At 38.7% G+C, this 12,448-nt stretch overlaps 1 protein-coding gene across 1 annotated transcript in view; it reads left to right on the top strand.

Annotated features, from left to right (window-relative positions):
• The first annotated feature begins 1,820 nt into the window (after positions 1 to 1,820).
• Positions 1,821 to 12,448, top strand: part of LOC113407346 (zinc finger and BTB domain-containing protein 41-like) — a 26,237-nt gene continuing 15,609 nt past the window's right edge. The window contains exons 1-5 of the mRNA XM_029912436.1: positions 1,821 to 3,023; positions 6,123 to 6,330; positions 7,630 to 7,699; positions 9,676 to 9,823; positions 11,032 to 11,161. Of these exons, the coding sequence (XP_029768296.1) occupies positions 1,901 to 3,023; positions 6,123 to 6,330; positions 7,630 to 7,699; positions 9,676 to 9,823; positions 11,032 to 11,161 (1,679 nt within the window). The 5' untranslated portion in view covers positions 1,821 to 1,900. The remainder of the gene's footprint in view (positions 3,024 to 6,122; positions 6,331 to 7,629; positions 7,700 to 9,675; positions 9,824 to 11,031; positions 11,162 to 12,448) is intronic.

The raw sequence follows: 12,448 nt of genomic DNA, 5'->3' as shown, positions 1-12,448 counted from the left end.
GTTTTAGTGGTACTGCATGTGTAATTTCTAGATTGTATCTGGACAGCCAACGGTCATGTCGGGAACGATATAGCTCTGCTTCTGTAGTAGTTATTGTGCTGGAGAGAGAATTGCTGCGCCCGGGAGTACACGTGGGGCATGAGCCCAGTGACGCCCTTTGGCAAGTGTAACATTTGCTCCCACGGACACGCAGCACGCTAACGGGTGGGGTGGAGATGGGAGAGAGCTGCGGCCCCAGCCTGTCCTTGCCCACTTTGCTGCGCGAGTGCCTCCAGCTGCCCCTGCTCTCTGCTGTCCCAGGCCGCGGCGCTCACACGATGCCTTGCAGGGGCCCACGGGGCAAGGGAGGAAGATCCTTGCGCCCTTCTCCCTGTTTGGGCCCAGCCTGCCCCGGAGCGTGACCGAGCCCACAGCCTATAGCTGCTAGGGAGCCTGGGCGCGGCCTACCATAGGGCAGTTTGACAGACTGGCCCCGCCCCGCCCCGCTTCCTGGGCGGGGCTCTCCTCCACGGGGCTGGCTGGGCAGCGCACACAAGACACCACGTCCTCCAGCCACGCAGTGACGTACAAGAGCCGCTCTCGCTCCCAGAGCTAGCCCCGCCTCCCGGACGTCGAGGGGTTCCTTCTCAGAGCGAGGCTGCGTCTGACACAGGGGCGCCGGAACCCGGAAATGGAGGGGGAGGTGGCTCTCTGCGAGCGCAGCGGCGGAGTTTAGCGGCTGACAGGCAGCGGCGGGGGAGCGCCGGCCCGGGGCAGGTGTGTGCCGCTGCATCCGCTGCTGAGCGGCGCCTCTGCGACTGGCAGGCGGAGCCAGTGGGGCGAGGCGAGCGCTTTACGCCCCCCGTAGCTGGAACGTCGCCCTGTGTGGAGGGGCGGGTGAGCCCCACAGCCCGCTGGGGCCCGAGACGCGGTTCCGTGGGGTTGGGGCTCTGCTCCTGTTCCGAGGCAGGGGGAATCGGGGACCCCCCGCAGGCCCCGGAGCTGGGGGGAAGGGCGCTCCCGTCCCTACCCTGGGGCCGAGGGACTGTTCGGCTGCCTGGGGGTGAGGTGGAGGGCCCCTCTCCCCCTCTGTCCTTGGGGACCGTGCGGCAGTGACCCCAGCCTGTCTCTGGGGAGGGGAGACAAAGACTCTCAAACGCACGAGGTTGCTCCCCGCATCCTCAGCTGAAGTTGGGACGTGCGGGGCTGGGGATTTGACAGTTGGAGGCAAAATAAACCTGCCACCCGAAATCTCTTCGCCAAGCCGCACAGGAAGTATCACGCTGCTGTTCTGCAGGAGCACAAACCTCCCCAGTCCGGATGTCAATAGGAGAATGCCGTATCGAGCACAGAATATCTGATTGGTTGGCCTCAACGTGAATGCACCCGCCTCGAGTTCAGCGAGTGTCACCCAGCCAACATCAGTGTGAAAAGTGCACAGTTAATAAGGACAATATTTAATGTTAATGATGCTGGGTTTTCGTTTTAATTTTGTTCTGGTTCTGAAACGATGCTGCAAAGATCAAAGCAAATCTGTTTAAGAATGATATCTTGCATCTGTCTCAGAGCATTTCACAAACTATAGGAGCACACTCTTCAGCTGCCTAATAAATAGATATTATTTCATTTATCAGTGCATAGCAATGTTACATGATAGGCTAGAATGGGAAGAGACTAGGTTTTAATAATTTAGTAAATGCTTAAAGTATGCAAACCAATTAAAAGTAAGTAGAAATTGTATATAGTGTTAGTAAGTAAATGACATACTGTTGTGTCCCAAGTGTAATTATTAATATTCTTTTACAGATTATGAAAATATTCTGATCAATCTGTTTAAAAAAATTCAGAACTGCGTTAAGGCTTCACCATAAATCTTTTTAGCTGCTTATGAAGTTTCTGATATTAAAGCTGCACTATTGAAATGAAGAAAAGGAGAAAGTTCCCTGGAAATTTAAATGAGAAGCTACATCTTGGCCATGAGAAAAATATTTCTGATGGGGTTCTTATAGTAGATTCTGACCAAGAAACTGTCACCAAATCTGCAGAAGTAGCTATTGCGGACCAACTTGAGTGTTCCCAAGAACTTCCTCCATCACCAGAACAAAGAAAACTCTTAAGTTCACTGCAGTATAATAAAAATCTACTTAAATATTTAAATGATGATAGACAGAAACAACCATCTTTTTGTGACTTACTTATAATAGTAGAAGGAAAAGAATTTAATGCACACAAAGTTGTTGTAGCTGTTGGCAGTAGTTATTTTCATGCTTGTTTGAGCAAAAACCCAAGCACGGATGTTGTCACACTGGATCATGTAACTCATTCTGTTTTTCAACATTTGCTTGAGTTTTTGTACACATCTGAGTTTTTTGTATATAAAAATGAAATCCCTTTAGTGTTGGAAGCAGCTAAATTTTTAGACATTATAGATGCAGTCAAACTGCTCAATAATGAAAATATTTCCTGCATACAAACTGAAGCGGTAACTGAAAACCCAATACCAGCTGAAACTCTCAATGAATTGACTGGTAAACTATCAAATAGTCACCAATGCACTTTTTGCAGTCGAAACTTCTGTTACAAGAAATCCCTAGAAAACCACTTGGCTAAAGCTCACAGGTCCCTTCCACTGGAAAAAAAACATGGTTTAAAAATGGTTGAGAAAGCAGACTTTTCTACCAGAAGATCTACAAGGAACCGTAAATGCCCAGCTAAGTTTGATAACAGTGATAACGAAAGCAGCGATGTGTCTGACAACAAGGAAAAAGTCCATTCTGAGAGAGAAATATCTGTTAAAAATGAATGTGAAGATAGTGGAAGTGACTGCAATGCAGATGAAGAGGGTCAGGAAGAAGAAGAAATACCAGATGAAGATTCTGATGCTGAAGAGCAAAGTAAAAAAGAACGTAATGATACTGAAGTGAGTCCTGAGCCAGTTGATTCAGTAGGAAATATTCCTGAAGGTTTAACTCCAGTAATCATTCAGAGTAGTAGCAAAAAACTATTGCAGTGTCCCAAGTGTGACAAAACATTTGATCGAACAGGTAAGAGCAATTAAAGTTTTGTCTCCTTCCTCTTTACCACATGGTGGTACTTTCAGGTGGAAAATAAACTGAGTTCTTTCTGACTTTTATGTTTATAGAGAATTAGTGTTTGTCTGTTTGCTAAAATTTAGTATGGAGTGCCAGTCCTTATAGATCTTGAAAATCAGAAATTATCATTACTGTAGCACTAAAATTAGGAAATGAATTAATAAGAGTGCTATTTTTTTTAAAATCCTGCAAATGACAAATCTCTCTTTCCCGCAGTCATGTTCCTAATTCTTAGTATATGAAACAGGCTTGAAGATAGAGTGCAGTAACTTATTAGTAGAATGGAAGGTAAATTGTAAGAAATCTGAAACATGGGCTTGACTTTCCACCAAACTGTCCAACTTTAACTGATTAAGTAAGGTAGCTGACTTTTCTGTTGGAGCTATAGTATATAAATGCTACATAAGCAATTATTTCTTATGATAGAAACACTGTTTCCCCAGCATGTGACTCCCTGATGATGAAAACACTTGCATGTACAGTTGTAATTCATAAGCAGTATAGATGAGGCCTGTTTCAAAATGAGCCTGGTGTGCTTGTACAAATATAGTAACTAATTTTATAAGATGTTTTGACATGTCAAATAGAATAACACTAAACTCTCACCTCTAGATTTAAACTAGGTCTGATTGCAATATTAAGTGGTCTTGCCATTAGTAAATTTTAAATTTTGTTGAGATCTGAAGGCAGAATTTTTCTTGTGTGGTTCACTAGTAATGGTGGTTACTTAATTGCATTTTTACTTACAAGACATGATCCATTGAGATTTTGTCAAATTTAATTTTATACCACTTGTTGAGGGACGTGCTGGCTGAAATTTTAGGTGTGGGATAAAATAACCCTGCTTTTACAGAGCCAGGTTAAAGTCTTTTAATCACATGTTATGTTCTGGTTTAGGTGTGATAAATGTTCCTCCGGGTATCAAGACAGCACTTCAGTCTGTACCCAAAGCTTCCCACTATCTTTCTAAACCAGGGGTCGGCAAACTTTCAGAAGTGGTGTGCCGAGTCTTCATTTATTCACTCTATTTTAAGGTTTCGCGTGCCAGTAATACATTTTAACGTTTTTTTAGAAGGTCTCTTTCTATAAGTGTATAATATATAACTAAACTATTGTTGTATGTAAAGTAAATAAGGTTTTTAAAATGTTTAAGAAGCTTCATTCAAAATTAAATTAAAATGCAGAGCCCCCTGGACCGATGGCCAGGACCCGGGCAGTGTGAGTGCCACTGAAAATCAGCTCGTGTGCCGCCTTTGGCACGTGTGCCATTGGTTGCCTTCCCCTGTTCTAAACTGAGGGTCAAATCATGCCTGCCTTATTCACATAAGCAGTCCTATTGACCCCATGGATTTAGCTCTGAGTTTTTCCGTCTCCATGGATATTTTTGATTTCAGCTGGGATAGCTAATGTATTTCTAAGCTTCGATTATGAGGTGCTGAGTCTCCTCAGCTGATTGTTGAAGTCACGGGAGTTATGAGAGCAGCATCTCATGAGATCAGGCCCTTTTTAATACCACTGTAAATTTTTATCATCCTGAGATCTGAGAGTTTATAGTCATTATATGGAAAAGAAAAGCCGACTTATGTGTTTAGACATATTATAGTGAAATGAGCAAGCTTGCTCTGATGGTATTTGAATTTAATCATTAAGGCAGGAAACCATTTTGGTTTCAGACCTTTCTTGTAGCAAAACTTTATTAGCTAGATACTTGATAGCTTTTATATAGTGCTCTTCATCTTCAAAGCACTTTACAAGCATTAACTAGTTGATCCTAACAACAACCTGGTAAGTATTATTATCCACATTTTACAGATGGGGATACTGAGGCAGAGGTGAAATGAGTTGTCCAAGGTCACAGATTATATAATAATAACTATTCAACATTTTAAAAAAAGGTGAGATCTCTCTCTTTTAAAATAAAAACTTGTGGAAAATTCTCTGAATTTGATAACAGTTGCTGTTGGGTTTTTTTGATACTGAAAGTCCAGGCTACAGAGCCTAATAGTCTGAAGTTTTTCGTTTTTTGTTTCATTTTTTTTAATGAAGTATTTTGAGTGATAGCACAAAGTCAAACTCTTTTTCTCTTTGCACTCTTGTATTTTAGAGCCCCAAAACTTTTGTGTTTTAAAAGGGGGATGGAGGAGTGGAAGGAGGAATAAAAATCTTTCTTCCATTGGTCATTTTAAGAACCACAATACACTTCTTTCTTTGTTAATAGTGTCCAAAAAGTAGTGTCTAGGTGTTCTGACAGAGAAATAACCCCCTTCCAGTCCAAGGCCCTGCAGTTGATTCCACAAGTGCGGACCCATATTGCAGGATTGGGGTCCAATTTTAGCCAAGTCATGAATGAGAATGAAAATCAGTGTAAAAGGAATGGAGGAGAGATTATTATTTTAGTATTGTTGTAATGCCTTGGGACCCAATCATGGATGAAGTATGAGTGTCTCTATTTTTCTTAGTCTTTGATTATACCAAAATAAATGACATGACGCTCTGTTTTTAAGTTTCCAAATTGCTCCCTATTTTGAAAGAGGTACTTTGTGAACTGGGTTATTTGAAAAAGAAAAGGTAATGCAACTCTCATTAGTCTAGGATAGATAGTGCTTTATGGAGATCAATATGTAGGCTCATGTATACAGGATGTGGTAACAGCATACGTGGAGTAAATATAAAACACATTTTAAAAATAGTGAAGATTAAAGTATTTTGGGAACCTGTATTTGATTTATCTATACAATCCCTATAAGCTACCCAGTGAAACTCAGTAAAATAATTGTTCGTATGTATGTGGAATATGCCTAGACCTCTGGAGAGTTGGCTGAAAGCATTTAGTGCATGTAATATACAAGGACACCCTGGTCTGTGTGCTGTGAATCAGAACTGTGTAAGGCCCCGTATTGTTTTAGGCTTCAAAACACTGAGTGGAGATTCTAACAAAAATAGAAATGTACTGAAGATGATAAAGAATGTAAGTTAGTTTGCCAGTCAGTATGTGTCTTTAAGCAGACTGTAGCTGATTGTTCTACATTAAACTAAGATTTTATTTTTTAGGGAAGCTCGAGATCCATACCCGTGCGCACACAGGTGAGAAGCCCTTCGAGTGTGATATTTGTCATCAGCGCTATTCCACAAAATCTAACCTGACAGTTCACAGAAAGAAACACAATAATGAAACAGAATTTCATAAGAAGGAGCACAAATGTCCATATTGTAATAAACTTCATGCAAGCAAAAAGACCCTAGCAAAACATGCAAAGAGGTAAGTATGAGCGGGATTGTCTGTTACACTTCTGCATACTGCATTTTCCAGCCCCAAAGCTGTGGTAGATTAAAAACAAAAAACATTGGAAAACTATTTAACTTTTGGTTTCTTTCTAGAATTGTTTTTAAAATTGCACCTCTTTTAACAGGACATAAGAATTAACAGCAGTAAGTCACCTTCCATATAAGGTGGTATAAGGATAAGTTAGTCAAAGTTTGTACGGCACTTTGAAAATGGAAAAATTAGGGTACTGTGAAGTGATAGTGTCACCATAGCTTTCTATTATAAATTTCAACTAGCTCAAGAAAGCTACTTATTAAAGTTGATGCTCTCAGTAATTATCACCCTTTTTTAGGTAAGATTGTGAGTTTTTTCCAGCAAGTCAAATCTGATAATACCCAGAATCCTCCTGTTTCCTTGATCCCTTTCAGTTTGTTGTTAGATTGGGCTTGATGCAGGGACAGCACTGGTTTTGGTGGCAATGAGAGATCCTCCTGGTGAATGAAGAAAATCAAATGTCCATGCAGAGTCTTAGATCTATCAGATACACTTAATTCAGTTAACAGTGAAGTATTTTTATTTTCCTGTAGACCCCAGAAGGGATATATTCATTTAGTGGCTCTGTTCTTTTTAAGAGGACCTCTAGAGTGGTGTAATACAAATGATCTGGCCTATGGACTAGCATGAGGTATTGCAAGATTCCTTAGTCCTTTTTTTTTTTTTTTAATATGCTATGCTTTCAGGATTCCAGTGTCATCAGCCTGCTGATGACAGCTTTGTCAGTTCATTGGATTGGAATGGTAATGTTTGACTGGCTTTCATGCTATACAGCCAGATTTGAGGCCTGCATCAGCTTAAGCTGGGTGAACTTCAATTTAGATACAAATGGTAATGTTAGCAGTCGGTATTTATTTGAAAAGGAAGTGGGTAGAATGTAAACTGGGTTTAACATCTACATTAGAGCTGTCCAGGGCCATCTGTAAATTGTATTCCTAGTCTGGTTTTGGGCAGATATAAATATATTTGAAGTTATACCTATATTGACCTGATCTTAACTTATGTGGTTGAATGCATATAACTTCAGAATCTGTTATATCAAGCAATAAATATTTCATATACTTCATATTTGTACAAAGTTTCTGTTATGTCAAATGTGGAGATAAGTAGATTTGGAAATGATGAGAGCTGCACGCTGGTACTGCTTGCTATGCTAACTAGCGTGCGTTAATATAAATAACATAGCAGTTAAGAAATTTATAGCTAACATTACTCATTTTCACTGATCTTTCCTCCTAGGTTTCATCCAGAGAACGTACAAGAATTTCTTTCCATTAAAAAGACAAAGAGTGAAGGCTGGAAATGTGATGTAAGCATTAGTTTGATTGTACCAAGAAATCAAACAACTTGAGAGGTTTTTTTCTACTGGGTTTTTTTTATAATTTTTTATACAGAAATTACTTGGTTTAATGATTTAATGAGTGTTTTATTTTCATTGCACTATTCACCATCAAGTCTCAATAAGCTGTGTAAGCCATAGTGAAAGTTAATATTTGTGTTGATCAGGTTGATATTATTAAATACTGTATGTTAGTGTGTGCATAAGACTGGCTGTATAGAAAGTACCAGATTTCATTTTACAAAATATCTGTGGCCATTAAAATAGGTATGTTTGCATATATTTCACATTAAATAGGAGTTGAGTATTACTAGCAAAAACACAAAAATAAAGCCAATACTGAGAAACTAGTGGAATATCTTATGTTTAAAAATGGGAACAAAGTGGACACTGGGAAGTTATAGACCGGTCAGCTTAACTTCTATTCCTGGAAAGATCCTGGAAGGAATTATTAGCCCAGTTTGCAAATACCTAGAGGATAATAGGGTCACAAGGAATAGCCAGCATGGATTTGTCAAGAATAAATCATGCCAAACCAACCTAATTACCTTCTTTGACATGATTACTGGCCTAGTGGATAGGAAGAAAGCTGTAGACATGATGTATCTTGATTTTTAGTAAAGGTTTTGACACCGTTCCAACTGATGTTCTCATACACAAACTAGGGAAATGTGATGTAGATTAAGTTACTATAAGGTGGATACAAAATTGGTTGAAAGACTACACTCAGAATAGTTAGCAGTGGTTGTCTGTCAAACTGGGAGAATGTATATCTAGTCAGGTCCTGCATGGATCAGTCTTGGGTCTGGTACTATTAAATATTTTCATTAATTACTTGGGCAATGGAGTGGAGAGTGTGCTTATAAGATTTGCACATGACACCAGGCTGGGAGGAGTTGCAAGAATTAAAATTCAAAATGACCTTGAGAAATTGGAGCATTGATCTGAAATCTACAAGATGCAATTCAATAAAGACAAGTGCAAAGTACTACATGTAGGAAGGAAAAATCAAATGCACAACTGCAAAATGGGGAATAATTGGATAGGTAGTAGTACTGCTGAAAAGGACCTAGAGTTTAGAGTGGATCACAAGTTGAATGAGAGTCAAGAATGTGATGCAGTTTCTAAAAAGGCTACTATCTTTCTGGAGAGTCTTAACAGGAATGTCATATGTAAGACATGGGAGGAAATTGTCCTGCTGTACTTGGCATTGGTGAGGCCTCAGCTGGAATGTGGTGTGCAGTTCTGGGCACCATACTTAAAGAAAGATGTAGACAAATTGGAGAGAGTTCAGAGAGAGCAACAAAAATGATAAGATTTAGAAAACCTGCTCTATGAAGAAAGATTTTTTTTTTTTAAATAGGCATTTTTAGTTTTGAGAAAAGCAGACTGAGGGGGACCAGTTAAGTATTCAAATATGTTAAAAGGCTGTTATAAAGAGGATGGTGATCAAAATTTCTCCATGTCCACTGAAGGCAGGACAAGAAATAATGGCAGTACACTTCTGATTTCTTTGATCATAATCATACACTCCATACGCTGCCTATAATGTATATTCTTGGAGGTGCTCCTGCGGGGGAAGACAAAGAAAGTAACGTAATATGGGCAAAGTTTCCTCCCCCCCGCCCCCAATACTTTCTCATTTGGCTGTATGCTGATACCAATTGAACAATAATCAGATACCAGTATAGGCTTTAATTACTCTAAAAGTATTGTGCAGACCTCCCAAATCTAGCTTTAGATATAAAGCCATAGATGCCTTTTCTAGGTTTCCCCAAGAAACTGGGTATCAATAAAGTAACAATTTAGTATGAAAGTTTTGGCTGTGTGATTTCTCTCCCCCCACTCCCCACACTTTTTCTTTTCTTTTTTTTTTTAAAGAGGCTATAGAAACATACCTGAGTTTGTCTCTAGCTAATGTTTGACCAAGTATTTTGTCATTTTAGATTTGTAAGAAATCTTTTGCTCGAAGACCCCATTTGGAAGAACACATGATTCTTCACACTCAGGATAAACCTTTCAAGTGTACCTATTGTGAAGAGCACTTTAAATCCCGGTTTGCAAGATTGAAGCATCAAGAAAAATTCCATCTTGGTATAAAAACCTCCTTCTGACATGCAAACAATAGATTTGAAGTAAAACAGTCTTCCTCCAATGGGTGCAGAGTTTGATTTTTTTTTTTCCTTTGCTCTTGTTAAATATTTTATTTTATTAGATTTCTTAAAAGCTTTTGAAAGTTTTTAAAAAAAGCTTGATACTAATTTTTGATTTTTTATTAAACTGCAATGATATTTTTTAAAAATATGCATCCAAATAACTGTACTGTGTACAAAATCCAGTGTTGGACTAGCTGACTGGGAAATTCTGGTTATGATTAAAGGTGTAGGTATGTTAATCACCTACAAAGTACGTGTCTTGCAAGTTCACTTTATGATAGGCAACACTGTTATACAAATAATAAATAATTCTAGGAGGGAGAAATAGCCCGTGAGTCTGGAAACTTTAATAAAACAAAATCCAAAGATATAAGATTAGTATAAACTTCTAAAGATATTCAAATTATTATGAACTGTTCAGTCTCTTGTACTAATTTTCTGATACCATAGCTACTGAGATATGAGGTTTTAGAGTGATAGCCGTCTTAGTCTGTATCAGTAAAAACGAGTCCTTGTGGAACCTTAGAGACTAACCAATTTGTGCATAAGCTTTCGTGGGATATAACCCACTTCATCCGATGCATGGAGTGGAAAATACAGTAAGCAGGTATAAATATACAGTACGGGAGTTGCCTTACCAAGTGGGGGGGGGGCTCAGTGCTAATGAGGCCAATTCAATTAGGGTGGATGTAGCCCATTCCCAACAGTTTACAGGAAGGGGTGAATATCAATATCCACTTTGATTGAATTGGCCTCGTTGGCACTACAAAAAGTAATTTTCCCTTTGTTGATATTCACCCCTTCTTGTCAACTAGAATAGTTTTAGAAGAATCCAGGTGGATTCACATCATGGTTGTATATTATTAGTACTAAATTGTTATGTTTTTATGGTAGTTGTACACGAGTTCAGAGCATTAGATTATCAAACTTAAATTTAATTGTTGACTCATAAATAGCAAAAAGTACTCAAATACTTACATTTTACATACTGAAAAATGTGAGGCATGTTATAATAATAATTCATTAAACTAGCCTTTTTGTCTTGTAGCTTGATTAAGGCATGCATCAGTGACCCAAAATATACATCTGTTTGTGACTTAATGTAATTACTTACAACTAATAGCAGTTCTGGTTATTTTCTTTCAGGTCCTTTCCCGTGTGATATTTGTGGTCGTCAGTTCAATGACACTAGAAATCTAAAACGCCATATAGAATGTACTCATGGGGGGAAGAGAAAATGGGTGTGTTTTATATGTGGAAAATCAGTCAGAGAAAGGTAAGAAGGAATATCTCAAAGCTTGGCATAACATGAGATTTTAATATAGAAAGTAAATAGCTTTGAGGGTATAAAATCAGTTTGTTAATTTCAGAGGGTTAATAAGCCAAAGAAGCAGTATCTCTGCCACAAACAACATATGCATTTATGGTATTATTTTAAGTATGAGAGTGGAGAGCAGAGGTGATTGACTGCAAAACACCAAATATAGAAGACCTATTGGGGAAGTCCATTGGCTGTATTGGAATTTGCTGTATTATGCAAGAACATCTTTCATTGGCTACGTAACTGAAGAGGGATTGAGATTTTTCTGTGACTGGTACATTGCTGAGAGTGATAATGAGAGCGGGAAAAAGAGAAACAATTTATAGGAGTGGCTGGGGGAAACCTGGAGAAGTTCTCAACTTCTAAAAATTCTCGTCTGCCATTCCTGCCCCACTTCAAAATAAAAAAATGTAATGAAAGATTTTAGAAAATTGATTGGAAAAACTCATCTTTTTTTCCTTTTCATTTCCTAAATGGAGCAAAACTTACTGATTTCTAGCCGTGTGCAATTTGAAGTTCTAAAATCTGGGTAATAGCCTCTACCATTATTGTTATGGTTATATATCTTTATCTTTATCGTGCATATAGTTCCTGGAATGGCAGATGCTTAACTTTTAATGCAGAACACAAGCATTTTAATATAGCTGGGCCAGTGGATGGCTCCTACAGAAACTGTATAAATCTGTACAAAAGTAGGATTCTTGTTCTTCAGGGGTTAATGCTTAACTGATTGTATGAGTAACCTGGTATGAGGTGTGTGGTGGGGTTTTTTTTTTTTTTTTTTTTAAACCCTGATATTAGTTTATATTTGAATCTCATGTAAAAAGGTATACTTTTTTTTCCCTTTTGTAGAAGGTAATTTTTATTACTTTCTTGGTTTGACATAAATAATCTCTGCTTTTAGTCATTGGGGCTGAGATGTTCCTCACATCTTAAGAGATCATACATTGAAAATTTCTGAGCTTGTATATGTTCCCTATGGACTCATTCCAGATAGCTGACCGCTCCCACTGAGTACTGTTGGAAGAGGATTTGGCCCCAAGTGGGACTAGTTTTGTTAGGTTTTTTTTGTTTGTTTTTTTTAAGCAGATAAAGCAGTCAAGCAGAACACAAAGTGGAACATCAGTGCCTCTTAAAATTATAGAACTGAAGGGCATGTACACATTTAAATAAAACATGTACAAATATAATAACAAGCCAGTACATAAGGTACAAAAGCCCAGCAAATTTTTCAATTCTCAG

The sequence above is a fragment of the Terrapene carolina genome, unplaced genomic scaffold (assembly GCF_002925995.2).
Source record: "Terrapene carolina triunguis isolate 2854851 unplaced genomic scaffold, T_m_triunguis-2.0 Scaffold211, whole genome shotgun sequence".
NCBI classification, from domain to species: domain Eukaryota; kingdom Metazoa; phylum Chordata; order Testudines; family Emydidae; genus Terrapene; species Terrapene triunguis.
The sequence above is the reverse complement of the archived record's forward strand: the minus strand, read 5'-3'. Positions and strand labels throughout refer to the sequence as shown.